Source organism: Aulonocara stuartgranti (genome assembly GCF_965226115.1).
Source record: "Aulonocara stuartgranti genome assembly, chromosome: 17".
Taxonomy (NCBI): domain Eukaryota; kingdom Metazoa; phylum Chordata; class Actinopteri; order Cichliformes; family Cichlidae; genus Aulonocara; species Aulonocara stuartgranti.
The window spans coordinates 28,565,570-28,592,825 of NC_138953.1; the positions used below are offsets into that span (position 1 = coordinate 28,565,570).

General features: G+C 39.0%; 2 protein-coding genes across 7 annotated transcripts in view; both read right to left on the reverse strand.

The window, feature by feature from the left end:
• cacna2d1a (calcium channel, voltage-dependent, alpha 2/delta subunit 1a) overlaps nucleotides 1-7,356 on the reverse strand; it is a 101,115-nt gene extending 93,759 nt beyond the window's left edge. For both annotated transcript variants that reach the window (XM_082511813.1, XM_082511816.1), the window contains exon 1: nucleotides 6,850-7,356. In XM_082511813.1, coding sequence (XP_082367939.1) covers nucleotides 6,850-6,929 — 80 coding nt within the window. In that variant the 5' untranslated portion in view covers nucleotides 6,930-7,356. The remainder of the gene's footprint in view (nucleotides 1-6,849) is intronic.
• Nucleotides 7,357-21,400: 14,044 nt separating this feature from the next.
• pcloa (piccolo presynaptic cytomatrix protein a) overlaps nucleotides 21,401-27,256 on the reverse strand; it is a 62,167-nt gene continuing 56,311 nt past the window's right edge. For all 5 annotated transcript variants that reach the window (XM_082511809.1, XM_082511808.1, XM_082511807.1 and 2 more), the window contains 5 exons: nucleotides 26,500-26,641; nucleotides 26,284-26,345; nucleotides 24,250-24,384; nucleotides 22,558-22,703; nucleotides 21,401-22,467 (listed from right to left, as the gene is read on the reverse strand). In XM_082511809.1, coding sequence (XP_082367935.1) covers nucleotides 22,324-22,467; nucleotides 22,558-22,703; nucleotides 24,250-24,384; nucleotides 26,284-26,345; nucleotides 26,500-26,641 — 629 coding nt within the window. In that variant the 3' untranslated portion in view covers nucleotides 21,401-22,323. The remainder of the gene's footprint in view (nucleotides 22,468-22,557; nucleotides 22,704-24,249; nucleotides 24,385-26,283; nucleotides 26,346-26,499; nucleotides 26,642-27,256) is intronic.

A 27,256-nucleotide genomic window follows, 5' to 3' on the forward strand; every position in this document is an offset into this window, starting at 1 on the left:
ATTTAACAGCTTCCATTGTATAGCCTCTCCCTGCAGGTGTCTCAACACATTAAATCAGAGAAAGCAGAATTGTTGTGACACCTGAAAGTGTCTGTACTTGCTGCAGAGAAATTTCACCTACTGGTGAGATACCAGCACTGTGTAAAGAAAAACAGCAGTAACTCAATTAAGATTACGCTTCCTGTGTGCACTTTTTAAAAGGTTTGCCATCAGACATACTTGTGTCTAAATTTAAAAAAAAAAGACTTCTTTGGTGAATTTACCAAGAGCACAACACTATATCCACATTCTGAATGTACAACCAGTTTGAATCACTGTCAACTCGGACATACTCTCACTGCACGTCCGAGTCAAAGCCACCGTCACAATATACCACCTTGACTCACATTGTCACCTTGATAAGCCTCTTGATCCATAAGACACAGCACTTAACGTAAAGATGAACAGGGCTGGTAGAAATTGATTCACATCTCTTGTATCAATATCACAATGGTTTCTTTTATTATTGTACATTTTTGGCCACAGTAAGCATGTAGTGGAAATCTAATTTCATGACATTATGTACAATCTTTCATCCTTTAGTCTTTGAAAACAAAGCTATAACAAAAGTTTTTATTCTTTTGAACTATTTCAGTGCATTTACTCTTCCTCTTACTCATCCTCACCCCTCCAGCTGTCTTTCCCCGTGCGACATGTCATTTTGAACTCTGCTCAGATGACTAAACCTCCACATCTCTGTCACCTTCACACTTTCTGAGCAAACTCCCTACCCAGCCATCCATACATCAGACCCTACCCTTCAGCCTCACTACACATACAGACTATCTTGGATGGACGATGTGTATAAATAGAGATTTGAAAGCCCCCTCTAGCCACAATGTCCAATTAACGTCATTCTAAACGCCTACACAAGCAGACTAGTGTTAGTGCTACACTGAGTACTAGTCTCCCCTGACAGCTACACACAGTGCCAGTGTTGGTGTCTGAGGACCGCTGCTCTTATGTCTCAATGCAGCTCCATTAAGGGGCTCGAGAGGCACCATCACAAGCCATCATGGGCCTCGCTCAAAATATAACACATCAGATGGGCTTACAGTGTGTTTTATCCACTTAAAGCTACTAGTGCTACTAGTGCGTTATTATAATAACTTACTGAGTCGTTAACCACAGCTCTAAATATTTATAGGAAACACTTAATGAACTCTCACAAATTAAAATTCTTCATAAGGCAGTGATACTTTTTCTTTCTGTCAAATTGTTTAATTAAATGATTATGTTGTTCATGATCATGTTGCTTTCTTGTGCCATGTATCAAGCTTGATGACACATTTCTGGCTCATGCAAATACAGACAGAACAGACAAGAGAAGCCACAGGGTATGATGTTCAACTTTCAGTCACAAACAGCCTCTCTCTTCAAACATCTGCCGCTTTCACACTGCTCTTCTGTATCTTTGCCGCTATATTACTTGACTAACTTTTGATAGCTTCCCTGAAATATCCTAAATTTCTGCCTTGAACTGTAGTGCCCTTGCTTTCTGTTTCAACATACAGATGTGCTTCCTGTACCAAAGAGGGCTGCTATCCCAACAGCTGTTAACTATTCCCAGGGTTTCCCAGGCAACGGTGCAATGGAAAATTCTTGGGATTTTTCATGTGAGCTTTTTTTCCTCCCCACATTTCTTCTTCACGTAAGTTGGAAGTGTTAATGTACCATATGTGTATGTATGTGTGTCTTTTTCCTTACAAATCCAAGTCAGACCTTAAGGAAAACTCACGCAGAAGAACGCTCAAAACTTCTGCTGAGGGGAGGGCGATTTATGGGAAGCCCCCTGCCACTCTACGCCTCTCTATCTTTACCTATACAGCTGTGTCAGGACACTTAACACCCCCGTCCCCAAAGACAGAGGTCCTGGATAAATATAGTCAGAGCTCAGACTGGGGCAAAGGAAAATGAGTGAGTAGATGAGAAGAAAAAACACAAATGAGTGAGAAATTAAAGGGTGAGGTGTATAAAAAAAAAAAAAAAAAAGCAAAAGAAATGTGAAAGAGTCAAGGAAAATAAAGTGAGTAAATAGCAAACGTTATTCGCGGTCAAAGATTTTGCACTGTTGCATGTTTATGTGTAACAGATATTACCCCGTCAGCTGCCTGATTCTGAGCGTGCCTCCTGAAATATACCTGCTGGCACTAACTCCCTTACAGCCAAGACGAAGTCACAGCCAAGGAAACCCTAGACGGCCCCGAGCAGATTATTTCCATCTGCTGCTCACTACATTCGATTCATCCTTTTCAAATCTCTCCCGTATTATCAGTGTCATAATCCAAGTTAGATTTGACACTGGAATGAAATTTGAAGGGAAATCTAATTTAATGAATGCATTTGTCTTTGTTTTGTTTTGTTTTTTCATTAGATGAGACATTCTTAATCGCCCAGTCTTTGCCAAAGCACGAAAGAAGAAAGGCTCTACGGCTCTGTGACTCAATCAGCAAACAAAGCCCACAGCCTTTTGACTAAAATAAAGCAGAATTTATAAAAATAAAAATCATAAAGTAATAATGTTTTGGACACAGGGGCTATGGCTAGCATGATTCTCCAGGGTTACAAGTTTTTTGAGCCTGCTCTTCAGCTCAGTGATGATGTAATGGAAATTTGCATGTAAAAGTATTAACACGTTTTCTTTGCTGCAAGGCAAAAACTCAACTAATTGTATTATTAGAGCAGATTAAAGCCATGATTATTGTCTTTATCAGCATATTAGACTTTGTTTTTGCTCCTGCAACCTATTCCATTTTATGACTGAGCTGTTCAGCAGCAGTGACACCAAGCACCTGGGATCTAGAGGAAGTCTGGCAGTGAACTAAGGTGCACACGTCTGGCGTCTTCTAGAAACTGAGCCATCATTACAGGCCACTGTTGGTGCCAGCCTACTGGGATGATTGAGTGTCGAGTCAAACCTCAAGGAAACTATGCCTGATTAATAAAGGGGGGGGGAAACTTATGAAGAAAACTAGTAAAGGATAATCATAGCCTAACAAATTCAAACTAAAAGCACTTTTAAAGAACTGACTAATATTTCAGATCCTATTAAATCTTATATATACATCCCACATCTGCTCATGTTAGAAGGCATCGTCTCCCTTACCACTCAGCTAATCGATGAACTAAAAATTTACACAGAAGATGAAATTAATAATAATTGAGTGTTTAATTTCCAAGTAATTAAGTGTAAAAACCAGCAAAATTTCCCCAGCTTACACTGCAAATACATTGTACCTTTATGGATGTAGGCGTTATTATTAAAGTCCTTTTCTTCAACTTTGATTTTAGCATTTCGGCTATTGTTGTCTTAAATAAACCAGATTTGAACAGGAGGGTTGAGTACAAAGTTATCAGCTAACATCATAAAACTAGGCCGGCATGGTGCAACCATAAACAAACAGCATGTGTCCAATGCACAGACACTTGCTAATGCAGTACACAGTAATAAATAATACACAAATCATCAAAATCTGAGCACAGATTTTCCTTTTTCTTTTTTTTTGTGCAGGCTGTTAGTGCCAGACTGTATACACAAGATGGACATAGCCATTGGGACGCCACTCACTGGTTTGGCTGCATTTACAAACAGTATGGGTGTAAGAGAGAGAGAGACAGATTTCAGCTAATTAGTGCTAAGGAACAGACTAAAGAAGAAATGCTCAAATGTCTGTCCTAAAAACGAAATAAAATTAAACAAAACACACAGTTATGTTAAAAATGCTCAGTTGAAACGGTTGAAAGGTGTGGTTCGTTGGCTTAAATCACTGGAAGTGACGCCTCTAGTGGCTACAGAAGCGCCTTTGTTGGCATCTGTCTGCCACTGAAAGAAAAGCAATGACCATAATAAGCAGTATCACTAGGTGAGTTCTATAAGATTTCATTGCTTTATTGTGAATTAGACAGATACCAAGGCACTTTTTGTGCCAGCAAAGACAAAGATATGTTTGTTCCTAGGAACTTTGATGCTCCTATGCTGGCTTGAAAAAAAACCCTACAAATCCCCGAACCTAAAAACAAAAATTGTATCTTTACAATTTGTTTTCAATATGAACTGGTAATAAATGTTGAACTAGTCCTTTAAGTTCACAGAGGGCTCAATGTGAAGCTTGCTTTCACTTTAAGTGTGGTTTTATATACTTATATATATGTACATGATTTATATCTTGCTGCTTTCTTTTGATATCAAGCATTTCCTCACATTATGCCAACTAATTGCCAGAGATGAGGCCACAAACACAAGACGCATGGCGCTTTAGCTGGTTGAGCATGAAATCTAGTTAGCTTTAAAAAAAAAAAAAAGCAAGTGAGAGTGGTAGAAACAGAGCAGAGGGTGACAGAAAGCGTGGAAATTAGTAGGATGAAGATAAAACAAGCTATATGTGTCAGTGACCAGGGTAGAAGCCAGGAACAAGCATATGATCAAGCTTTAGATCAGAAGGGAACGTTAGCACAATGAAATGGCACATAGCAGCAAAACATTTGGACATTTTCTGTGTATTTGGCTGCAAGTGTGGTAACAGTCAGCTGCACGTTGGCAGGATTTATGTAGCAAAATGTCCATATATTATATATGTTTGTAATCAATAAGGCCAAGTAGTCTGGATTTTCATCTTGTCTCCTTTTCTCTTTATCTCCATCATGTCTTTTTATCGTTCCTGATCTAACAGTGTGTTTGAATGGTGCAGAGATCTCTGGGGCACAGTCTATGACATCAGACTGCATTTCAGATTTGATGATGTTAATCATCTGCCTTTTGGCAACAAAACAAGCCGAGAGGGGAGAGCTAAAGAGACACATAGGGAGAAGACGGCCAGAGGAAGAACGAGACGGAAACAGAGCGATGAGAAACAGAGTGAGAAGGCGTGGAGGGGGGGCTGAGAGGAGGAGAGGGGACATGAAGATCTGAGAACAGACAGATGCTGGCATGTGAGGTTAGAGATGGAGCCTAGAGATACAGTCACACTTCGAGTCCATGAGATAGGGAGGAGAAGGAAGGAGTGAAGGAAGCAAGGAATAAAGGGGAAAAAAGAAAGTAACACAGAAAGAAATAATAGTATAGAAAGTGTATGTAGTCATAAACACTGAGCTACTTAAGAACCACATTTCTGAATTTCTTTAATTAAGGGAAACGGGCTGGGTCGGTCTCTCCATCGTTGCCCTTCTACTTTCTCTGTTTTGCTCTGTGACTTTCACCTTGAGGAGTCGACGTGAAGCTTGTCACTCAAAATCCCTGTCACTACAACAGTATACAAACACTGGCTGAAATTGCTCACAGTGAAACAGCAAGAATTAAAAGAAGCTGTGCACTGACTGATGCTTTTTTTTTTTTTATTACTGGTGGCTAGGAATATGTTTTTAAGAAGGCGCATTACAACTGTGGGTTTATAGTTTGACTCTGGCGTGCTTTCTTCTGAAATAAATACTCATATTTGCAAAATAAAAGAGTGAACATGCACCCGCGAGTGAACATCCACACCAACATGAATATCATGTACACAACCCACAGATCAATCCACTTAGTGCCCGTGAAATATAGGGAGTAGGCTGGCCACTCTGCGAGTCTGACATCACCATATTGAGCCATTAGGCTAAGTGCCATCATAGCTCATCGTCTCTCTAGGACTGAACTTGGGCTGCATTTAAAACCAAAACCTGTAGTCCTGGCTCCTTTAGAACCATCTGGAATATCTTAAACCTGTTGATTAAGTGTGAGGTTCAGCATGTCAGCCGAACAGGCTTGCACTCCTACACTTTTGCTTAATTTGGGCTGCGGACAGATCATCTGTTACATCTATTAATGCTGCAGTGCAAATATGGAAGGTCAAATTTAGACAGAGCCAGAGATAGCTTGACTGTGCAAGCGATATCTCTACTTGATGGCATGGGTTTGTAAACCGAGTTAACATCTTGCAGGGCAAACAGAGTTTTCCACACTGAGCTGAAGTACTGGTCTGCATGCTGGAAATCACAAGAAACTAAACTTTTAAGGAAGGTTTGAGACAACTTTATCACCAATTGCCTAATCAATGCAAGGTGATATTGAAATGTGTCCAGCAAAATAGGGAACTAATATTTTATTTGGAAAACCAATCATCATTTGTATTATCTACTAATCAAGTAACCGTCATGATGAATACATTTACCATTATTCATCAATATTATCAGCAGAAGACGAAAATATCAATATTCTGGATAAATAATGGATTAACTGTCATTTTACCCGTCAATAACCAACTGCTGTCAAAAAAGGCAAACTGAGGAGTATGCTTTCTATATGCTTTCCTATTTACAGTTCAAACTTCATGCATTGTAAACAAATGTGATTCATTACAGCAATCTACACATATAGCCAAATGTCAGAACTATCTGTGGACATGGTTAAGAGAAAGTTCAGACCTTAGTCTCCCTTCTTGGGATGATTCATGTGACAGTCCGCCATATGTCACACTGCTGCAGGCTGGCAATAAATGGGAAGCAGCTTTTAATATCATATTTCACAAAGTTAAAGTAACGGACAAAGCCCGTGTACAATCCTCATCATCAGTTGGCAAGAAGGAGGACTGTTCTGCTTCCGAGAGAATTTCCCACAAAGTGCGCGTTCACAAACTTAATGTAAGCTTTAGAAGCATATTTAGCACCACGTTTCTCTTTAAGTGATTACCAGGCTGCTTTGCATCTACCGTATATCTCCGAACATGCCATATAATGACACAGGTTCAGAAAAAAGAGCCACATAAAAATTTCTATGATACAACACCGTATTACTTTAAAAAGCCAACAGGCTGTTTTCAGCTGTACAGTACTCACATCTGCGATGTTGGGAATTGCCCGCTCGACTCAGACGAAACGGTCGCCAAGAGTAGGAATAGACAAAGTGAGTAATCCATATCTTTGTTAATTTCCCTAAAGCAGGATTCAGCAGATGAACAAAAAAAAAATGGAGAAAAAAAGAAGAAGAATTGCCCACAAATCCAAAGCGCCACTCGTATTTCTCAAACCAAACGCCTCACACCGCCATCGGTGCGCGTTTGGAAACAAATCTCATCCGATAGCTATGTTCTCCCCACCGATGGAGTTGAAGGAGTGTGTTCTTTTTTGGGAGGGGGGTGTAGCGTGTGTATCTGTGTGTGTGAGAGAGAGACACTCTTAAGTGAGTGTTTCAAACTGGAATAGGCTGTTAGAGCAAATCTCAAGCGTGTGTCCAAAAGATTTATAAAATAAATAAAAAAAAAAAAACAGGAGAAAAGGGGAGGGCGCATTTATAGTAGAGCTCAAGCTCGGCCGGCAGAGCGGTGCCACTCCGCACACTGCAAAAAACATCGTTGGTTCGCGGGGATGAACACGAGGGGTGGAAGTGTGTTTGAGTGATTGTGATGATTTCACCCAAGTTTTGCATGGCTCGGAAAAAAAAACCTCGCAGTTTATTTCGAAAGTCTTTTAGAAATCTTTACACAAATGGGAAAAGTCAATCTATGCGTAGACATGTACACGTGACCTAATTTAAGATTTTAGGTAACTTTAAAAAATCAGAATACACAACCCTTAATGGCACTTTTTCCCCATGTTTTTTTGCAGTGTGTGTGGTCTCTTATGTTTGTGTTGCTGAGGCGCAAATGGGTTTCCGGGCGCCCTTCACGTCACCCAGCAACAGTTATTTACGGCACACTGGCCTTATCAAACATGGGAGATTCTAACAACACTGCAGCCCGTGTCTTTAGATTTAAGTTTTCCTCTGATAACCTTAAAGCCCGATATGACCTCGAGCTGATCATCATCATAAGTCACACATTCCACTGACTGTGCGTCTATATTATCCTTCCTACAATGATCTTCTTCCTCACAGAGCTGACTTTTGAATGTTTTTTCATGTGCATTCTTGTAAACAACAAAGTCAGGTGACTTCCAGGGCAACTTTGCTCTTGTCTGGTCACATGCGTTGCTTAAAGCATTTCAGGCCCACAACCCAGTTGTAGTCCATGTCAGATTCAGTCAAGCATCTCAAAAAATAAATAAAATAATACACTCTTCCCGTCCAATAAAAGCTCTCCGTTTTATTATGTGTATCATGATGAACCTTCATTTAATTTTCAATAGCGCAGTGCCTCTTTTTTATGCAGAAATGTGATAATAAATTCCACTGGCTCCAAGGGCTGTGGCAAACTTAATATGGAGTGACATTTCCCTTTGCTGGGACAATCAGCAAGGTAAATACCAGAAGCATATACTGTATTTTCTAACGGGTTTGTCTTGAAAGCCCCTTGTCAGATGCAAAACTAATCTTTCACTAATTTGCTTCAAGCTCCTCCATTATTACAACCCCCCAAAGATAATTCTTTTCTTTTTTTGGCTTGAATTTTTGTCTGCTTGTTTTTGTGTGCATGGATGTCTGCATGCAGATGAGCTGTGTGGGTCACAATAGACAAACAAGGCAAAGTGTTGCCCACCTGCTACGTGAATCCCACAAATAGATATGCTGTGCAAATAGCTGTCTATGCCCCCCCTCTCAGGTTTCACTATAGCTCATATAAAAGCTGTTCCTTTGGGACCTCTTGCCTGGCATGGCTCTGAGGTGGGGGATTGAAGTGTATTTACCGAGCAATGGCGAAGAGGAGGGGCCGGTTTGGAAAGAGTGTTGACCATATGGAGAGAGGAACGCTGGTTTAAAGGTTTAAGGGCTAACATACTATACACTATTTAAAAAAAAAAAAAACCCACAGAGATGAACTATATGTGGTAATTATCCGTTAAGAACGTCCACAGGTCGACTTTTAAATTAATTCTGAAGATATTTCTAAGTGGAAAAAAAATGTACAATGTGTTCCCATAAAAAACCATAACAATCCCTCATGCTGCTCGTGTTTTTGAAACAGGCCAGCAAATGCAACACTCTCTTAAATAGGATTATATGGGTTTTTCACAGAGATTAGTTTTGGCTTACAAAAGCCTCTCAAAAACAGCAAATTCAGTATGACTAAATACATCCAATTTTCATAAAATCTCTGACTCAATGTTGTTTCATGCTATAATCAGTATTTTTAAGCTAACACTGGATCAAATGACTCTGTGTGATGTAAAGGGAGACACCTAAGTGACAAACTAAATTTCCTCTATATATTTTGGCTCATTGTTTTGCTTTGACTATAGCTTTTCTCCTTTTTTTTCATTGCTCCATGTTCATACACAAAGTCTTGATAATTTATGTGCACTACCTGCCCTGCCCCAAAAGTTAGTGCACAGGCAAAGCAGATATTTTTTCCCCCATAGAGAATAAGAAAGCTGCAAAGAGAATGAATAATATGGCCATCAATATGACACGAATGCTAATCTGCTGAGGCCTGCACTGCAAAGCAGGATCTGAGGTTAGTCGGGTAACTTTGTCACGTTTACCCCAGTGGTTCAGTTCTTTGCAGGGCACCATGCAAGTCATGCAAGTCTTCTTGTGTGAAATATGCAGCTGTTTGCAATAGGTCACCTGGTTACAACACTACTGTTTCTGTTCTAATGGTAGATTCAGAAAGCCGGTGTTTTCTGGGAGACTTGATAGCTGCCATCAGCCATTTAGGTTTAACAAAGCAAGCTAACAAAAACCCAGCTGCTTGACTATCTATTTCCTTAAATTAAGGCTTCAGTATTTTGGAGCAATATACTTATTTTGTTTTTTTTAAATGCCATTTCAAAGCCAATCCTAATGCACCCTGATGGCAGCACACTTAAGCGAGCATATTCAGCAGATGGGAAATTGTAGGACAAAATTAAATAGGTTAAAAAGACAATACTATGAACACAGATAGAAAAAATGTTCTTCATTTGGCATTTAAGATTGTACCCTGTGTAAAGGTTGTGTTGATTTCAGTCATGCGATTCACTGCACTTTTGCTTTAACCTGTTGGCCACTAAAGTACAATTTGCTTCAGGTCATGTTTCCAGAAAAGAGCAGGAGGTAAAAATCAGCGCAAGTGTGTGTGTGTAACAGTGAGACAGGTGTGTGTCTGTTTCTGAGTGAATTAGAAATGTGTATATGCGTCTGGCGGGCAGCAGGTGTGGCCTCTGTCATCAGCTCGCGACCCCACCCACCTGTCCAGGGAATAACCCCCCCCCCCCGACCGTCGCCTAGCAATGCATTTGTCGTCAACTAAGCCACAAGGTTGTTTTTTCTCATCCACTGAGGACACGCCTAACATGTCTTTGTAGAAATGAAGCTGCAGAGACAATCAAATTTACAATCCCAATTCCAAAAAAAGTGTGTAAAGAAAAAACATAATGATTTGTAAATCTTATAAACTCCTATTTTATCCACAATAAAAGATAGAAAACAAGTTAAATATTTAAACATAGAAAATGTATCACTTTTAAAGACTATTGGTTAATTTTAAATTTGATGGCAGTCTTCTTGTCATAATTTTTGTTTCATGATGCACTAAATACAAACACAGCTGTTTTGGAATTGAGGTTGTAATTCACAAGTGTGTGTCGTCAATTTTATTCAGATCATCATTCAAAATGTGAGTTTAGTTTCCTGTCAGAAGCATAAAACCAGGAATTAAACTAGGCCTGATTGATTCAGGATGGCACACTGGCAACTTTAGTTAATGAGGTTAATGTATATTATTTTTACATTTGTTTTTTTTGGTTTTTTTTTTTGTTTTTATTATTGGCCTGGCACTCCTTCCAGCCCCCACATGCTACTACCGTTTAACATCTTCAGCGCATCCTCTTTCCCTCCCATCCCTGTGATGTGTTCATGCTGCAGATGTAAAGTTGTGGTTGCAATACTTCAGCGTCTCACTAGTTACAGAAGAGGAGCTATCATAAACAGAGTAACATGTTTTTTGTTTTTTTTAATGCTACATGATTCCAAATGCAACTTTTCAAACAGCTCAACAAATTTCACCAAAACACACAAACTGTTTCTGTGAAGTCTGTCACAAAACATGCCTGTGAGCTAAATGTACAGCTGGTGTATTTCACTAGTAGGGAAGATCAGAGATTATTTTCAAAGGTCAGCAAATTAGATTTAAATTTTAAATCTTATATTTAATATCCTTGTTCATTTTGGAGTTTTAGATCTATACACAATGTTTAGCCTAATTGTGTTTTTGTAAAAGCTCTTGCAAAAACAAATCGAAGCATAGTAATTTTGTTGCTCAACGATTCCATTAAAACACAAAGCCAGGGGTGTGGGGGAACTCCAGGCCTCGAGGGCCGGTGTCCTGCAGGTTTTAGACGTATTCTTGATCCAACACAGCTGATTTAAATGGCTAAATGACCTCCTCAACATGTCTTGAAGTTCTCCAGAGGCCTGGTAATGAATTAATCATTTGATTCAGGTGTGCTAACCCAGGGTGATCTCCAGGACACCGGCCCTCGAGGCCTGTAGTTGCCCACCCCTGCACCAAGTAGTTTAGTGCAGGCAACACCGGTTGGTTTGAATTATTCTGTCAAAGTTTACAGGGATGTTTGATTGAGGACTAGTTACATCTATGGTACTGTTACCAGGTTACAACTAAAGTACCAGACATAAACTTATATTTAGGGTAATGACGCTGATTAGATTCACTCACTGGGTTGTGCCTTTCATACTTAATAGTGTGTAGGGATTGGAACTCAGCCATTTAAGCTTGCATAACATCAGCTTATATGATGTTTAAATCAGTTGGGTAAACCTACAAAGAGCAATGGATCTCTGTGTAGCAGCACAGGTCAGCTGATCACAGTGACTTATTATTATGTGACTTATTTCTAAGTAATTATTTTCCCCACCTTGCACATTTCCACCGGAACTTGGGGTTTCCCCATCGGCAACATCCCACTGTAAGCCCTAGATATAACCACATCATTTTTAGTGTAATCAACCAGCTCTTATACACAATTTCTTAATATAACAGCACAAAGGAGGAAGATCTATTAAGCAATAAGGTTTAATTACTAAATGTATAAGCTCATTAAAACACATTTGCAGGGCAAAATGCTTTGCATCATATTCAAATAACAAAAATGTACCTATGGCTATTTTTCACATCAAATAACCACTTCAAGTCAAACACTGTGTGTTCTTTTCCCTACTTCCTGCATTTCTGATCATCGCCAATGACTTTTTTTGCCGGTACTTTTTCATGATGCTGATGTCACCGAAAAATGCAGGTTGTAAGCATATGGAGAACATTCGGAGCCACGCAACATGATAAAATATCATGAGGCATCTGTCGCATCTGGCTTTCATCTCAAAAGTTTAAATGTCACTGTCAGATCCTGTCACATTTTTCAGTATTCTGCAAGACAAACAAATTGATACATACTGCTGAATCTTCCCCAAAGAGCAAAACTCTGCATTCATGCACCCACTCTGCCTGCCCCCACAGGATGCCAAACGCAGTTCATTTAATAACTCGTCTGTGGTACTGTGGCGATAAATGATTTCCAACTTTAATCACATCTCTCCCCACACACCATCTTTCTGGGAAAGATTAAGGGCCATGTGTTTTATCTCAGCATGAGCTAACAAGGATGTAGTCTTCACTGTCAGTTCCAGCTTCTAGAGAGGAAAATGATGGAGTACAAGGAAAGAAATGAAGTCTTTTGATTCAGATTCAGGTCATTTTATTAATCCACAAAAGGGCAATTTGTTTGCAGCTTACCCACACAGTCCTGAATTCAGATGACAAAACATTGAAAGGACGGTTAATAATGTTTTTGTTTTCCTTCTTTATAACCTGATTTTTCAGAGTGAATAACAATCTCTCTGACTGACCCTGATTTTGAAGCAGATGTTAATGTTGCTGAGGGAGTTTTTATGTTCGATAGATAAAACACTAAACCAGCAGACCAAGATGAAATATTAAAAGACTTTCAATAAAACGAACAATAAAAATGACATAAAATCTCCTTATTAACGTTTTAAAAAAAGTTCAGTTCCTTAACAAATGAATGCTCTGTTGACCCCGTTTTACATCAGACTCCGTGTTAGATGGTTCAACCATCAACTCGAGTTGGTGGTTGTTGATGGTGTTGATGCCAAAAGGTTGAATCTGTTCATCTAGACAGAACATTAAGAGATGTGTTGATGATTTTTATCTAAGCTTACTTCGACAGTCTTTTTTTTTTTTTCCTTTTGAAAATGCGCTTATTTGTCACTTCAGTCTCTCAACCTACAGTCAGCACACACAAATTGACCTATTTCATTCAATTTCTTCCAGGCACTTACAAGAAGTTTCCTGAAACGCTCATACTTGTCTTGCTTCTTTTGCCTTTTCTTGTTTACTGTTACCTGCATTCATAACAGAAAGCAAATTGGACCTCTGCAGAATTTACATGTTCTTAGTTAGTTTCCATTCATGGTTTTATGCAGCACAGTCTGGGGCACTATTGCATTTACAACTTATCCTGATGGAGAAAATCATACTCCATTAGCCACAACAAATAAGATTTGTTGTGCAGTAAATATACCACGAGTATAAACAAATATATAGATATCTTTCAGTCGAATCAGGTTTTCTTGGTTGAGGAGGACAAAGAGGCCTACTACACCTGCATGGCCTATTGTTACTTAAATACCTCCCACTAATACACCCATTATTCTTAAGTACTGTTATTTCTAATATGCACTAAAAACTCCCACACACTGCATATGCTTCACCCTCCACACTGAAACCTCTTGATTCTGTTCATCACACTGCACTGTGTTTATCATAGCTGAAAGATTTTCCTACTCACACAGTATCTCATATGAATAAGTCCGACAATCTGCCTTTAAAAAATAGAATACAGATTTCTTACAATGTCCAATCACAGGACTTTTAAACATTAGCTCTACCACTTAACCAAACTCAAAAAAGAGTTCAAATTCTGAAATGACAAATAGAATGATAAAATAGAACGGGACCAATATCCTTTGTTTCCATTAAACATATAATGAGCAGTAGGAAAATGTGAAGCCTTTGTGCTGTGCCAGGGGAATAACTCCAGCTGTACAATAGGTCATTGGTCAAAAACAGTGACAAGAGAATTATTCTAGCCTTGAAAGTCCTTGGATGTGTGGGTTTCAGCCCATGGAATACCACAGAAACATGAGGAGAACATGCAAACTTCGCACAGAAACACACAGAAAGGCCATGGGTTCTTGCTGTGAGGAAAGAGTGATAATATTTTGCACAATGTCACTCCTAGGGAACCAAAACACCAACAGCTATGCTGGCTACGTACGTGAGGGTCAGTGCGCACAGCGCAGGCTTAGCTTCAGATGAACTAGCTGTTGCATGGCTGCTTGCCACGATCATTGGATTTTATACCCAAGCTTTTGGGTTTTTTATGTTTGAAATTCATTCGAACATTTTTGATTATCTTTGAGTTTGGGTTCTGTGTTCCTTGGATTAATTAGGTAATTCCCTTTTGTGTTTTCATTCTGTTCCTCCAGTCTTGCTCTATATTTGTATATTTATAGCAACTGGTGCCTCTGCTATTTAGGTCTGATATGCACTAGTCTATGAGAAGTTACTGTACAGCAGCATGAAATCTCCCAAAACAATAACAAATGGCCAAGCTCCTCCTTCAAGTCTCCTTAATCATTTGATTCAGGTGTGTTAACCCAGGGTGCGATTAAAACCTGCAGGACACCGGCACTCGAGGCCTGGAGTTGCCTACCCCTGCTCTACAGCGATGCTATTTGTTGTTAGCATACAGTATATGCAAGTGTCTGATTTTCTCCTGAGACGTCACATCATTTATTTATGATTGATTCAAACTTATTGATATTTATATAATCTTAAAGATTGTGTTTGCAAATTCCTTGAATATCCTCTTCTTTGCGAGACACAGCGTTTGTAGGTCACCCCATAAAAAACAACACTGGTTTTCTTGCACCACAGTCTTGTCTCGGGTGATGGCTGGAGTGGTTACACCTTGTTGACTCAGTGAAAGAGAAGTGACGGAGAGTGTGTGTGATATGATGTCTCGTTTGGGACAGGGGCAGCCTCGGTCCCCTCTGTGCACTGACTGATCACATTACTATTAGTGAAAACTATTCTGTCAGTAAGAGAAGTCATGGCCCAGCAAAGGATGGCCTTAGGGTGAAACTGGGCATCCAGTGATGGGAAGCTGTCTTCAGGGGGGATCTGAGGTGATGAGATATGAAGGGTCTTAGCTGTCCTGTTCTCTTTTTTAACTCACAAAATCTTGAATCCTTTCTAAAAAATTACATTTTCCTACTCAAATTCTCAAAAGAATTTTTGTTGACAAGACTCATGTGACCACATGCATGTAGAGCAGTAAACTGTCACATATGTAACAGGTGACTCTGATTAATGTCTTATCCTAATAGTTATGTTAACATATGTTTTCTGCATCATATACAACCGCTGCAGCTAAAGCTCATGATCTACAACATCATCTTCTGACACTTGCCAGCAAAGATCCCTTTCTCAATTCACATTCATGTGTCCAAATGCTGGCGTCTCCTCTTATCAAAACACTACCATCAGTCACTGGTTAGAGACAGCACATCCGTGTCTGTGTATCATCTGGACATCTGGACTTTACCAGATGTGAATTTCAGAGCAAGAGAACAAATTTAGGAACAAGGTTATGGAAATTCAATCACAATCCAGATGCTTTCTTTTACACTATTCTGCAGTGGTAACTAAGATCATTTACTCAATCAATGCAAAAATTAAAGGTAGATACCTGTATTTTACTTGAGTATTCCAATTTAGGCACCCTTATCCTCCACTGTGTTACAAGGGTAGTTTATCCCATCAGCAAAAGTCTTAAAGAAGCAGTGCTTCCAAGTGATATCTCAAGTGAAAGTTTGCAGCACCTCTTTGGAGATCAAGGCATATTTGATGGATGTGTAACCTCTGTCTAACCTTGCATAAGCTGATGCATCCAACGACATTGCCTGATCCCGCCTCGTCAGATCTCTGTTTTCATCAAAGTTACCGCTCTGTGAATCACAGATGCAGGACAACAGCACAATGTTTCCAAGCCACCATCTGATTCAGGCCACATCTTTGAAGACAAAAGAGGGGAACAAACACATCTTTAGAAGCGAAGGATGTAAGGGATCTATCAGAATCAGAGAGGGGGGAAAACAAAGGGGGACTCACTGAGAAGCGGTATGAAGAGGGGGAATATGAAAGAGATCACAGGGAACATGAAACAAACAGGGGAGACATAAAGGGAATAAAGTACACACCAGAGAAGAACCTGGCAGAGAGAGCCTGGCATAATTTGATCAAGTTGTGGAAAATTTTAGCCAGAAGCACATCATAACTTAATCAAACCATATAATCTAAGGTCCTCTATCTTTCTCTCATGAACACTTCTGGAAAGAACTTATACAGAGAGCTGCAGCATTACAGACTATACAAATTGTAGACATAAAGCATATTTTTGCTTTATGAACTTCTTAACTTAACTTGTGGGATATTATTTGACAGAACCAGGCTTCTTTCTAAATGTATTATTGTGTAAATTTAAGCTAAGCTACAGCTAGCAGTTGGCTAGCTTAGCTTAGCACATAAAGGTAAAATTGGAGAAACCTCTGGCTGAAGGTGAACTTCTTCTACAAATATGCAAAGTTTAAATAGCGGACAATACTTCATGTGAACATTAGCCAACTGTCAAGCTTACTGGGTACGCTTTTGTTCTAGCATGCAGTAGCTAAGAGCTTAGTATCCTGCTATACTTAAAGTTTTTTCTCCAAAAGATCAATTTGAGGCTCATTAGTGCTCACTTTGCCCCATTCAGCGATATCTGGTGTAGTGTTTGCAACAGGTGTTCTCAGAAAGATTACAATTGTACCAGATCACCAGCGATGATCAAGGTTCCCCACATTAGTCATCTTTTTGCTTTATGTACCTGATTAGCATCATCTGCTTTTTTATATATATAATTAATTCTTTTTTAGGGCACAAATTAACATTAAGGTGCTTCACAGCAGTAACTTTGGCTTGGTTTCATCAACACCAAATGCCTGATCAATTCTCTATCACTGTACACCAATAAGCCAAGCATTAAATAGTACTTGTGTAGACAGAGGAAAGGATTTTTGTTTTCTGTTAACCATATAGTTACTGTGCATTTGCATATTCTTTGTCTTTCAGCTGCTCCCTTTAGGGGTCACCACAGTGGGTTGTCTGTCTCCTGGCTATCTACCTGGCACCTTCAACTTCAACCATTTGTCCAGTATATCTACTATCCGTTCTCTGCACCTGTCCAAACCATCTCAACCCTTTCCTCCTTAACTTTGCCTTCAAACCACTCACCCTGAAATGCCTCTCTGATATACTTGCATCTAACCATGTCCCCTCCTGGTCACTGACAACAAAAACCTTAGTATTTTCAACTCCGTCACCTCCAGCTCAGCCTCCTGTAGTTTTGACAGTGTCACCGTCAAATCATGAATCGTAGCAGCTCTCATTACAGCTTTTAAACCTTTTCATTACTGTGCATTTGTATAGATCGCTCATTCCTATAAAATAATAGATAAAATCCTTCTTTTGTTGTAGGTATTATAACTGTAGGTGGTCTTCTATTTTTCCAACACACAATTATTTTGTGGCATACTCAGCTGGCAGAAGCAGGTGTTTTTTTTCAGCTGCAGAGTCAACATTCAGCAGGTGCTGACACAGGTGATCCATCCCCCTGTCGGTAAACACACAGACACACACAGACTCGCACTACTCCCTGAAAAAATGCAATAATAAGTAAGTTATTTATAAGTTTAAATGCATTTAAGCTTATGGGATCTCTATTTTGAACTCAGAAATACTTAAGGTCAAAGGTCCAAAAGGATTCCACTACAGAGAACTGTGTGACTGTGTAAAATGGATTTCTTACGCCCCCTGTTGGTGTAATATACATATGTATAAAAAGTCTAAAACATTTTTTAAAATGAAAAACTGTTACAGATTATTTCTATGATTTGGACATGCTTTTAGGTTGTTGTATGTTGCAGTAAACACATTATTCCACCATCACTCATGAAGTAAATTCAGATCTACTAAATATGAGTCAGTGGACTGTATATTGATTTTAGAAGGTTTTAGTGCTAACCTGTCATTCTCATTAGTCGCCTCTGAGCTTTTTTCAGAGTTTCCTGGCTTTAAAGAACAGCCCTCCAGGGGTGAAAGTACAGCAAGATTTCAGACCCATGGTTGTTGAGCCGAACAACTGAATCTTTTCTTCATGATGTTGCCGGGTGAAGCTAATGAGAAAAGCCTGTCCGTGGAGAATGTCAGACACCTTTTTTCAGACTTCCCAGTCTCCTTTGTAATCTTTAGTTGTATTGTGTTTCCTTTTCCCCATGCTTGCTTGCTGGTGTCTTACTGTTTGTCTCCATGACTTTCATTGTTTTGCTGTCAGGTACTGCCTATTTTACTTTCATCCTTATATGTGCCTTATAGTGTCTCCCTGGTGTGCTGTGTAGTTTAGTCTTCATCTTTGTCATTGTGTGCTATCTATCTATCTTTCTTTGGATGGTTACATTTTGCTTCAGTTTAAGGTTTGGTTCTTCGTTTTTTTTAAACACAATTTTGTCTCATACCATAGACTGTATATAAAAAATGGGCGAGGATTCTACATCTTAAAATTGCATTTGTTTCTGACGGCCAACAGGGGGAATTCCATCTTCTCCTTTGCTCTTATGGTCTTACTGAATACAACATTATGTTAATCTTACTTGATGTAGTGACACCATTAGAGTTAACAAGGAGGATCAAACAGGGCACGCTATATGGTGCTGCTACATGCCACATTATACCATATGTTACCATAGTGCAACACCGTATACCATATTATTATATTTTATATATATATATATATATATATATATATATGAAAGTAACATAGCATTATAGACACATCTGAGCAAATGTCAGATATCCTATTATAGCACATTTTAGCATTATGCATACAAAGGGATCAAGGACCAACAAATAGCCTTGAGCACACATATACACACACCTGGTGCTGATTTGTCTCACAATGAAGCCGGACCAAATGATGCTACAGAAGGATCTGTCAGCAAGCCCCATCTGCACACTCCCACACAGTCACGAAAAGACTAATCAGTAATAAGTGAAGACACATGTGTGAGCACTGCAGGCTCGCGTAGGCTTGCTTGGACGTCACCACGGGGCTCCAACTGGCCAAAACGATAGCAGATGGCACCATCTTGTGGCTGTATTCTGTTACTTCCTCATATGCAAGCCATGTATGCAACCTCTCCCCCCCCCCCCCCGGAAATATATACACAGACATATATATATAAAAACACTGCAGTTTCCCAGAAATTGCACTTTCTACGTTCAAAATAAAATCGTGCTATCTAACAGTGGAATATGCAGTAAACTCAATGCACGCTAATGATGCTTCATTTATATGATATTTAATATTTAGACATGGGGCAACAGCCATTTTTACAGCACATTTTGCATAATTTATCAATACCTCCTGTATACAATCACAAAACCATGACATTAGATTTCTTTTTTTTTCTGTTTACTTACAAGTGAAAAACCAGACAGGTTTTTACAAGCATACTCTTTGTACACTCAGCATACATCATCAATTATAAGTTTTCTTCATAACTTCCCCCTCTATAACATTTGTTCTATATCTCTCTCTACACCATTCTTGTTTTTTCTTTAATAATATCCGGACACAAAAATAGTATGAACCACCAACAAAACATGCAACATCCAGTGTGAGCACATTTAAATTCTCCTGCAACTACTTGAGTTGTGAAGATAGACTTCTGTGTTAGACTCTGGTAAACTTTTAGTGTTTGGTGTAAAGGGTCGGGTAAATCTGGGTCCCTAAAAACAGACAGAAGCTCTTCCCTCGGCCTATCCACTGTACAGCGATCCAAGGAGAAACAACTCCCTGTTACTTCTAAGATCACGCGACTTTTTTTTGTTTGTTTTTTGTTTAGTTTTGACTGCTAAAAGACCTATTGCTTCCCCAAACCCCAGTATAAAAAAACTATTTATTTACAAGGTTGAAGATAGAGATGGCATCTGGGTGTGTGTGTGTGTTTGTATAATTCATTGTGTGTTATGAGAAATTTTAGATAATTTAGACAGATAACATGTAAAGGAAGGGATACTGCATTAGAGCTAATGACATGCATGGACTTGGTGTGAAGATGCTACACACACACACACACGAGCACATGGATAGAAAGTTAAGAAAAGCAACCAAAAATGCACGTTGCACCTTACGTTTGAGGTGTGAAGTCCACTGATTACAAGGTTTTCTTTAGTTGCTTTTTTTTGGTAATTCATACACTTACTGGAAAATGAAACAAATCGAAGGGGGAGGGCAAAACAAAGATAGGAATCATGACTAGGAATGTTCGATTTTCTTCCTTTGATTTATAGCTACGTGGAATTGGCGTTTTTAATGTGAGCGTGTGTTCGTGCACAAGGGCAAAAAAGTTGGTTCTCTGAGTTTCAGGCCCCTCTAAATATTGTAAACAAGCACTACATAGTGTATAAAAACCTAATTTCTCTGTACATCTGATATGTACTGTAAACAAATATAATACAACATATGAAATTGTCTCACAGGCAATAAATAAAGATTCATATAGCAATACAAAAAAATCACACGGTAAATAAAAAAACCAAACAGAAAACAACAAATCATATTAAAGCAGTAACCATTTCGTGGAGGACATGAAAACATAGCAGTGCAAAATAAACAGAAATGCTTCCTCTCAAACCAAGTGTCATATTTCTGGCAAGTCAGGGTGCAGTTATTTACGCTATATAGTAGATGTTGCATAGAAATCACTCGGATATTTCACTGAAAATGTTAAATGAACCAGCCTTCCAGTCTTTTGACACCTGTACAGGACCTGTCTCATGAAATAATGGGCATAATAGGCGTTTAATGAAGTGCGCGTGGAGGTGGGACGAAACATCATCATGCTACTGTTACAGCATCGCGTCTTAGGATCGTAACTCTGGGTAGTTCCTGGTCTATAGTTTCTCACTTTCCCAGTGAAAAAATAATAATTTAGCAGGATGATGATGTTAGTTTTACATTCTAAGCAGAAAAAGTGCAAAATACTACAAAAGCGAGTGTCGTCGAGTTGACTGCCCTTACGAACGAAAGCAAGACTGATGCAAGACTTCTAATGTGCTCCAATCTTACAAGGAAAAAGAGGAAATGCTTAACTCTCATATAGTAAACGTCTCACATTCTAAGGGGCAGCATCATGAATAAATAAAACCTCTATGCCACAATCATCAAGACTTGATTGTCTGTGATAAAGATATCTATATATATCTATATATCTATATATGTAGAATAATGTCCAGCTATGACACTTCACTATATACAAAGTGAACCTTGGAGGTGTTTTTTTTTTGTTGAACATGTGGCACTCCATACCAAATAGATAGACTCATGCGCACAACATGTAATGTCCAATTTGATATATATTAATATTGATGCTATATCAAACAATAGTCATCATTGGATAACATCAGGGAAAAATCAGATTAAAAGGGTAGGGAACAAGTAGTTTTTGTTAATAAAGTCAAAAACATGCTTGCAATATTTTTTTTTGTATTGAACTGGAATGCTAGGTAGTGTATTATAAAATATACTTCCTTCCCAGAATAGATTGTTAAAGTACTTAAATAATTGAGGCGAAGACAAATCATAGAACTCTACGCTAATATCATAATACAAAAATAAATAAGAGGTCTCTATAGCAGAGTCTTTACTATTTCATTCCCAAAACGCTTTGTAAATCAATACATCAATGAGCATTTAAAGAACATTTAATGGATAACACGTCAAAATAAATCAATTCGAATCTATAAGTGTGTCCATTCCCTGTATCTATTAGATTTGAAGTTCTGTGTGAATGACTGTGTGCAATGTCGTGAGCATGTGTGTGTGTATGTGAGATAAAGTGTGTAATACCTGGTTGATTCTGCACTTGACCTCTGAACTCAGCACCTGTGTTCTTCTTCTAAGTCCTGGCTACACTGCTGTACACTGTATGTCCTGTAAACATGTGTTTATTCCCTGTAAACACATAATGGTTTCCTCAAAGTTTTTCACATAATCAGAGCAGATATCATCATTTGCTGAAAGCATTTTTCCAAATAGCAAGCTATGCGAGCCCTGAAACAAAGGTTGAAGAAAAAAATCCCCCCTCTTCCCGTGCCCAGACCTTCCAGAAGACTGAATCAGCGTTCCAGATGTGGAACCCAGATGTCAGAAACCTGTTTTCCGCTTAAGCTTATTTCTTTTAGATTGAGTCCCCTCCTATGAGTGGATCTGGGCAGTGCTGGCAAGCAGCTTGTGCCAGCTCACCACTCGCTTGCGTAAATCAACTTTATCCAGCCACACGTAGGCCTCGCCTATTAAGGTCTTCTTCACAAATTTGCCACCGTTGGACACCAGGAATAGCTGGAAAGAACAAAAAGCAGCAGTTTTGTGCGTGCTTAATGGGATGCTAACGTGGCATGTGACTGTGAACATACACTTTGTGTGGATTACCTGTAGCGCGTGTCCGGTGGGGTTCATGCAGAAGCGGAAGGTCTCATTAAAGGACGGCTCACGGTCGTGGCGACAAACCCTGGTCTTCTTCTTGATGATCCTTTTCTGGGTGGCGATATTCACCACGTAGAGCTTCACATAAAGATCTGTGGACAGAAACAAAGCAAAACAAAACAAAGTATGCGATTTCTCTGAGTGTGACTTCTGACATCTGCAGGAAAATGTCTTCCTATAATCATTTGTTTTAGGTATTTTTTAAAAGGTTTATTTAGTTCCGTCCTATTTTTCCACTTAGGATTAGGGATTAAGAACATATATCTTTAATAACTTTTTATTAGTGCAATAAAAATGTGCCTTTTTTTTTTCAGTTTCAAGCTTGTAAATAAAGGCTTGATCCTTTCCTTCTGTATCATATTTCAGGATTTAAGCAGATATCTTTTAAATAATTTCCTGTTTTCCTCTGACAGTTGTTTCTTGCAACCTGCTTTTAGTTTCACTTCCCTGCTTTCTCGTTACCCTCCTGTGTCCACTTCCCTGATTACCCCTTTGTGTACTAATAGCCATGCCTTCCCTTTATTTTTGCCTCAGCATCTGCTCTCTTTCACAGTGTGGTTCACTTGCATATTTCTGTGATTACTTTGGATTCCCGATGGTTTGTTTTGGACTTTGTGTTCTCTGTATCAGTGCAATAAGATGGCTTTTGTTGCTTCAATCTGCCTTTTTGAGTGTGACTCCCAATTCTTCGAATCCTGACACTGGGTGTCTATAGCGAACACAGCTGCACTGAAAACGATACTTTTATATAACATATAAATAGTTTATATAACTGTCATAACTATAAAGTGTTACCATTATGAAACACCGAGCAAGATTCTGTACTGCAGAGTGACAGTGTATTCTCAGCTGAAATAAAGCCTTTTGTGCAGGTCCCATCTGGTAGCAAATGCAAATCAAGCAAGTGGCCGGCAGCTTGGGTATTAAGGAAGTAAATACTACAAGCAGAGGCAGTGTGGGCAACAATCTGCATTATATCAGCAGAAAGATTCATGTAATTGTGCTATATAACTCCCAACGCATTTATCCAATGTGTCTAAATAATAATGCACAGAGCAATCTTTAAAGGCTAAATAGCATACGATTGTACTCTAATGAAGCTATTTGTATTTTTTTAACACTTTAATTAATTTTCAATTAAAGGGAGTTACATACTGTAATGTATGCTACTACTCGAACTACACAGTTTCTGTCAAATATAACTCATAAATGGCACATCCCACATCTTATTTGCCCAGGCTTATGTGTCATTAGTGAGCCTTTACAGTCTCTTTTTTAGCCTTACACATATACAGTACATATTACTTAAGGGTTAAATGCTCTACGTGGGCTGGGAAACACTTTATTGCAACACCAGTTGTTCTACTGCTATAAAACTGGCAAACATTTGAAGGGAAGCTAGATGCCAGAACACATATTTGTGTGGGCTTCCCAGCTGTTAAATGCGATATAAATTATGCGTATCATGGAAACTCTCTGTAAATATACTTTTTCCTCTCTTTCACCTTCCTCTTCCTAAAACACGATTCTTGACAGAATGGATGACAATAAGTGATATGTCACAACAGCTTGCTCAGTTGGTGTACTTTAGCTTGGCATTGGTTCGGTCATGTGCATAGATCAGGTATTTTCAGTTACCAGGCAGGTGATCTGGAGTCTTGAACTTGTAGGTGATGTTACGACACTGAAGAATCTCAAGGACCAGGTGTTCACCTTCCGTCTTCATTTCCTTCTTCAAAGCGATCTTTATCTCTCCCATTACCTGAGTCTTACCTAAATGCATACACACATGAAGCTAAATATGCACTAGTCAAGTTAACCTTATTTATATGGCACATTTTAAAACAACAGAGGTGCTTTCCAGGCACCTTCTAAATGGGTAAAAAAGAAAAAAGTCAAATAAAAGAGCAATAGGATGTATTTACAGTGAACTTCAGCAAACTATTAGACCTCAAGTTAAAAGCTACTGAAAATAGGAAGGGCTTTAGAGCTAATTTAAGAAAATAAGGATGGGTATAAGCTCGATTATTACAATTATTTTAAATGTGGCATCTTTCAAAGTGGACGTACTCTACAGAGCACAAAGTGTGTGAATGCGATGACTAATATCTGACATGGTCTGCGAGCAATCACATTTATTGATTTAACAAGGACAAGGAGAAGTTATGATGAGCCTTGCCTGGCCTCTAGTTGCCTTGGCAACTGAATGGAAGTGGCAGTTGTGAAAGCTGGGTCAACAAGTCCCTGGCAAATGTAGGCTGTGTGTAAGTGCACTTTTATTACCCATGTTGTGGGGACATAAATCTGTTTACACAGTTACATTGTGGGGAAGCAGCTCCTTTCTCAGGACAATAACATAAATCTTTACAATTTAGGATGAAGTCTGGGGTTTAAGGTTGACTATATAGTCATATACAGGCAGGGATTTGGTTAAATCAGTGGATGTAATGTCTTCTGAAGTGATGAAAAGTGAGAAATCCAGTGACACAAAAAGACAGAGCGCAGATGGTGAAACGATAAAAAGATAAAATAAGTCCATTTAAAATTACAGTGTCATAATTACAGTGTGGTATGTCGTAAGCCAAATTACAACATAAGAAGGAGTAAGAAATCATATAATAGACCAATAGAGCTGACTTAAAATTGGATGAGTAACTATTGTGAGCAGTTATAAAATATATACACTCCCCAGCAACTTTGTTAGGTACACCTGTTCAGCTGCTCGCTCATATAAATATCTAATTAGCCAATCACATGGCATCAACTCAGTGCATTTAGCCACATGGCAAACATGGTAAAGGGCAACCCACTGAAGTTGAAACTGAGCATCAAGAATGGAGAAGAAAGGGGATTTATGTGTCTCTGAATGTGGCGTTGTTGGTGCCAGACAGTCTGGTCTGAGTAGTTTAGATCTACTGGGATTTTCAAACACAAACATCTCTAGGATTTATAGAAAATGGCCAGAAAAGGACAAAAATATCCAGTGAGCAGCAATTCTTTGGGAAAAAAAGCTTGTTGATTCCAGAGTTCAGAGGACAATAACCAGACTGCTTTAAGGTGATAGTTAGGGCACCAATAACTCAAACAACGACTTGTGACAACCAAGGTATGCAGAAGAGCATCTTCTCCAAGGTTGGACGTTTGTGTGAAAGCACAAAACATCCAACCTTGAAGGAGATGGGTTACAGCATCAGAAGACCACACCGACTGCCACTCAGCTGCCTGCTAAGAACCGGAAACTGAGGCTACAATTTGCACACAATTGGACAAAAGATTGGAAAAATATTGCCTTATTTGACTGGTGTGTCTTGATATCTGGCGCAACATTTAGACCGCAGGGTCAGAATCAAGATAAAAGTATCGATGTAGTGTGTGCTTATATCAATGGTTCAGGCTGATGTGGTGAAATGGCATAGGGCACTTTTCTTGATACCGTTTGAGCCCATTTAATACCAGGTGAGTCTTATTTAAATGCTACCTGTCAGTAGCTGCCTACCATGTCCAACCCCTTTATGGCACATAACATCAAGGGACTAGTTTAAATGTTGGTCATGCAAACTTTAGGAGCCATTTGCTAATTGCACTCTTAGATAATCATGTCATGAATGTTGTAATGAATACACCAAAAACACACACAAAAAACATTTACTGTATAACAGATACATGCCCAACCTTCAGTGTCACTGTGTCCCAGTGATGATTTTATCACATCTGTGCCATTTGGGATCTTTCCACTGAGGAAGAGAAAAAAATATATAAATTATTTAAGTGCATAGCATATTACAATGTAGTACAGTATATCTTTAGTACAGCGAGGAATAGTTAAGCAAATTAACATGTTTAAAATGCTAAAATGCCGCTCTTTGTGGGATAAATAAATTGACTCACAATCGGGGCACTTGGAAGATAGCACTGTCCACCTCGTTTGCCTCTGCTTCCTCGTCCAGTAGGCTGTAGGCGCTGCCGCTCAAGCCACTATCTAACGAGGCTGCTGTGACCGGGGCATCTCCTGATTTGTAGGTTGACCGAGCTGTGCATAGATATCACCACACCCATCACGACAAAGACAAAGAAAGAAAAATTGCCCCTTCCCCTCCTCGGTTGGTTCCAATAATTAAAAAAAGAAAAAAAAAAACATGGGCCAGGTAGCATTACTTATTTGCAGCAGTGGAAATCTGCTATAAAACTTGAAAAGTTTTTGCTAAAGTCAAAGAGAAAGCTACTTTAAAGCACACAGGACTGGATCGCAATGAATAGCACACAAACACTGAAAGCACATGGACAGACATCTTTCTCTCGGCAAAGACAAGACAGTAAAAAGTCACATTTAAAATTAAAAACTTAAAACGCACACATAGAACCAGAGCGATATCACATGTATATGTTTATGCAGACTAAACAAGAGACACGAAGACTCCACTGACATCGTTAGTCGTCTACATGAAATAAGAATCGCGTTCCGATTCCTCAAGTTTAAGTGAAACTGCCTCAGTGTGCTTCAGTTTCATATTTTCGGGACTTTAAAGAATGTTTACGACTGTCTCTTTATAATCTTTTTAACTGTTTAATGCAGGATATTTTAGATGATTTTCAATGTTTTAGCTTTTTTGCTCTCAAACTGCTGATCAGGCAGTGTGATAAGAGT